Source organism: Mesitornis unicolor, unplaced genomic scaffold (genome assembly GCF_000695765.1).
Source record: "Mesitornis unicolor isolate BGI_N332 unplaced genomic scaffold, ASM69576v1 scaffold47529, whole genome shotgun sequence".
In the NCBI taxonomy this organism is placed as follows: domain Eukaryota; kingdom Metazoa; phylum Chordata; class Aves; order Mesitornithiformes; family Mesitornithidae; genus Mesitornis; species Mesitornis unicolor.
Window position 1 is genome coordinate 11,276 of NW_010207514.1, and position 3,608 is coordinate 14,883.

Consider the following 3,608-nt stretch of genomic DNA (forward strand, 5'->3'; position numbering starts at 1 on the left):
CAGATAACAAGTTTCCTTCTCTTACTTGCCTTCAGGGACTACTTCTAGTGGGCAGTAGTGTCCCCAGGCACCGCATACCAGTGCGATAACCTCTGCTCTATAATTTCTCACATGGGTTTCTGTGGCTGGCAAGCCCAGAAGGACTCAAACGCAGCCCTCCCCAGTTTCTGCTTGCAAAATTCTCTTGGGCTGTGATGAGAGCCTGGGGAGATGAGCTTGATGAATCTGACTCTGGAAGTTCTCAGAAAGCTGTTTGTTGTCACATTTGTATTTAAGATGATAAAATTGTTCTCAACTTCAATAGCGAAGCGGCTCTGGGGGTCAGCTTTCTCCTTTGCAGAGCTGTGAGGATCTTGAGGTGGTGCGCTGGGCTTTTGAGTTAGTAGCAGAGGAGGCTTTTTCGCTGGATCCACTCACCTTGCGTGGTCCCAAGAGCGCAGGAAAGCACTGGTACGTGTTACAAACCTTGATCCTGTTACAGTAACACTTTCCTTTCTCTTGCAGGTCTCAAGCAGCTGTTGAAACAAGGATCAGTGCAGAAGGTGTACAATGGATTGCAGGGATATTGATGTGTGGAAAAATTGGACTTAACTGAAAATGAAATGTCAGATTTGATTGCAGTCTTTTCTCCTGCCCGTTATCGAATGGAAAAGAGGGAGGGTGGGGCAATTTTGAGGTATATGTAACTTTTTTCCTTTGTAAATTGTGAAGTGCTCAGACGAGTTAGGGGAAATACTACCCTTTTCAGGACATAACTGGTGCTGCCTATCTTGTTCCATGTCCTGGAACAACAGAGACTCTTTGAGCAGAAAAAAAAATGGGGAAAGGAGATTTAAATTCCACACAGATTGGAATTTCTGGTTTTTAAATATATTTTGATGTGACTTTTCTTGACCATCTCATCATATTTTCATAGTTTCTCCTGCTTTTTATGGCCTTTGTGTCAGTCTCTTCTGAGTTTCTGTTGGTTTTGGGTTCTGTTTTTGTAATCCCAGCCCTTCTTCCCCTCCGTGTCTAGAGTGCGGTGTTGCTTCAGAGTCTGTTTCTGGTGCTGCTGGGAGGGGACTGGCAGGAGAGCCTTTATGGGCTACGTGAGTCCCCACATACAGTTGGGAAAAGCAGAGTAAAAGAGTCTGTAAGGCTCCTGTGGACTATTAACTACCAAGGAGTCCTCTTGTCCCAAAAGTTAATGCTTGGTTTTAAATTTGAAGTTGCAACACCTTAGTGTAAAGACTCCTCAGACAGGATTTAATAATGGGAGTGGCTCCCTGTGGTCTTGGTTCATCCTCGTTGCCCCCAGATGTAACCAACAGCTTGTTTGGAAACATTTGCTTACCTCCTGTGCCCTGTCCTCTGTGAGGACAGGTGAAGGTAACAGCACAGAAATAAAGATGTTTGAGTTGGAATGGCAAAAGCTCCCTGGTTATGTATCTCAGCAGCTGCAAGTCATTGCACTATCAGGGAATGGTCCCTGCAGTGATTTAAGCTTTGAGCTGCTGTAGAGGGGGGGAAACTAAGGCTGCTGCCACCAGCAAAAGCTCTGTAGCTGCTTTAGTTGAACTCAGGGCCTGGTAACCTGGGGGGGGTGGTTACCTGTGCTGCTCTGATCTGTCATGAAGACCCTTTAAGCATCCCTGTCAGAGGCGCTCATCTCCACGTGTTCTTCAGGAGCTGTAGCTAAACAATTTCTCAGCGATGGCTGTGTCCTGTGGAGATGCAGGCCGCAGGAGAAATGAGGCAGTTGTTTGCGTGGGACCATGTTCTCTGCTCCTTTCCTTTGGGCTTTTAGGGGTTGGAAAGTGGAATCCTTAGAGCTGCTGCCTTGTACCTCATACCCTGCCTGCAAAGTGAATGGCATCTATTTTTTTTCTACACAGAAGTGTTTGCTGGGGAGCAGCAGCAGGACACTCAAGGTCCTGGTTTTCTTGTTTGTTTGTTTTTCTTCGTTGTGAACTTTAAGTAGCTGAGATGAGAGGTGCGGAGCAGCCCTAGCCCAGCCCCTGTGCGCTGCCCTTGGTCTTGCAATGTCCCACCCAACCCCTCAGCTCCAGCGAGAGCTGACGCAGCGGAAGCAGCAGCACCGGGAAGGTTTCCTGTTGTGGATGCTTTTTACGTTTGCCTTGGCAGAGCAAAGCGGGGTCTTCGGGAACAGCTGAGAGAGGGGGGCAGTACAAACCTGGGATGCCAAACCCTTGGTCTCAGTGCTCGTCTTCCTCAAAAGCCGTAAGTGTAAACCATTAATCCCAGCTGAGGCACCCTGAGTGTCTCTCTGTTTGACCAGCTCTTTCAGACATCTGCCACTCTGCCCCCACTTCCTCCTTAGGGTAGATTTCTAAGAAACCTCGTATTTCAAATAAATTCTACTTCTGATATCCCTGTGCATGGGGGGCTGGTTCCTGTTCTTGCAGCCCCTCAAGGAACCAGTTGATTATTGCCTTTACCTGTAGCAATAAAGCCAAAAGGCCAGGACTTCACACCAAAGTCTCAGCTTCTCCCCAGGAGAGAGCTTGGCTGTGGTGTAACCTTTCCTACCTGCAGCCAGCAGCACGGTTATTTCAGGCATGAGGACTTGTTCCTGCTGCTGCTTTTCCTTTCCCTGCTAATTCTTTTCCTTCCTGTGGTTTGTTTGAGGTTTTTTTCACTGTGGGGCTGCACTCTGGGATGCTGGTGCTGTGTCAAACAGTAACAATAGCTGAAAAGCCCTGGCTTTGACCAGAGCGAGAAGAAAAACAGGGGGGAAAAAAGCCTCAAATTGTGCCAAGTGACCCTGCTTCCTTCCATCTTCCTTCCCCCCTGCTGTGGTGTGTGTGGAGCAGGGGTCCTCTACCTTGCCCACCCTCAGATAAAGCTTCCAGGGTTTCCGTGCTTTCTGTGCAGGCAAGGGCTTGCCAGGGTCTGGCTCAAACATTTCCCCTTGTTTTGGTCCCCTTGCCTGAGGAAAGTCGTGCCAATTCTGGGATGGTGGGGAGGCGTTTGTCCTCCGAGGACCCCAGGGTGTCTGGCCAGGGGCATGTGGCCCCTGTTTGGTGCCTGTGACATCCTGTGTCCCCTGTTTCAGTCACAATTCCCTGGTGTGAGTTGAGTCATGGCACACATGGACTCCTTTATCCTATATAAATGCTTCTTGGGAGGCTGGGTGTGCACATCACCTCTTGGTTTGGGACCAAGCAAGCATCCTGAAGATGTGGGCCTCTGAGCTGGGAGTTTTGTAATGCAGGGGCTTTAATTTCCAGCACCTTCTGTGCAATGCTGCTGTTCCCAAATAGAATCAAATTTAAAAATATAAAAATTTCCCAGTCCCCTTTTACCCTAAATCCTTGCACAAGTCAAGGATTGTTGAGTGTTTAGATGCAGGCGTGTTATGTTTTGCTAGAAGAATTGAACTTGTCCTTGAAAAGAGTTTCTAGAATTCCTTGCCCTTTAGAGAGGGGGGTGTTTAAATGAGCACATGGTCCTTGCCTGGCTAAAGCGGGATCCTGATTTCTTTCTGGAGTGGACAGTTTTGATCACCTCCGGAAGTTTCTGTTCCTCCAGGGCCTCACCGCAGGCTCGCTTTAAGGTGTCATCTCCTTTGTCAGCGCTACGTTACTGCCCTTTGGCTGGATCCC

At 48.4% G+C, this 3,608-nt stretch overlaps 1 protein-coding gene across 1 annotated transcript in view; it reads left to right on the forward strand.

Annotated features, from left to right (window-relative positions):
* DNAJB11 (DnaJ (Hsp40) homolog, subfamily B, member 11) overlaps window positions 1-902 on the forward strand; it is a gene marked incomplete at its 5' end in the record, with an annotated part of 11,943 nt that extends 11,041 nt beyond the window's left edge. The window contains 1 exon segment of the mRNA XM_010192141.1: window positions 505-902. Within this exon segment, the coding sequence (XP_010190443.1) occupies window positions 505-569 (65 nt within the window).
* Between the last annotated feature and the right edge of the window lie 2,706 nt (window positions 903-3,608).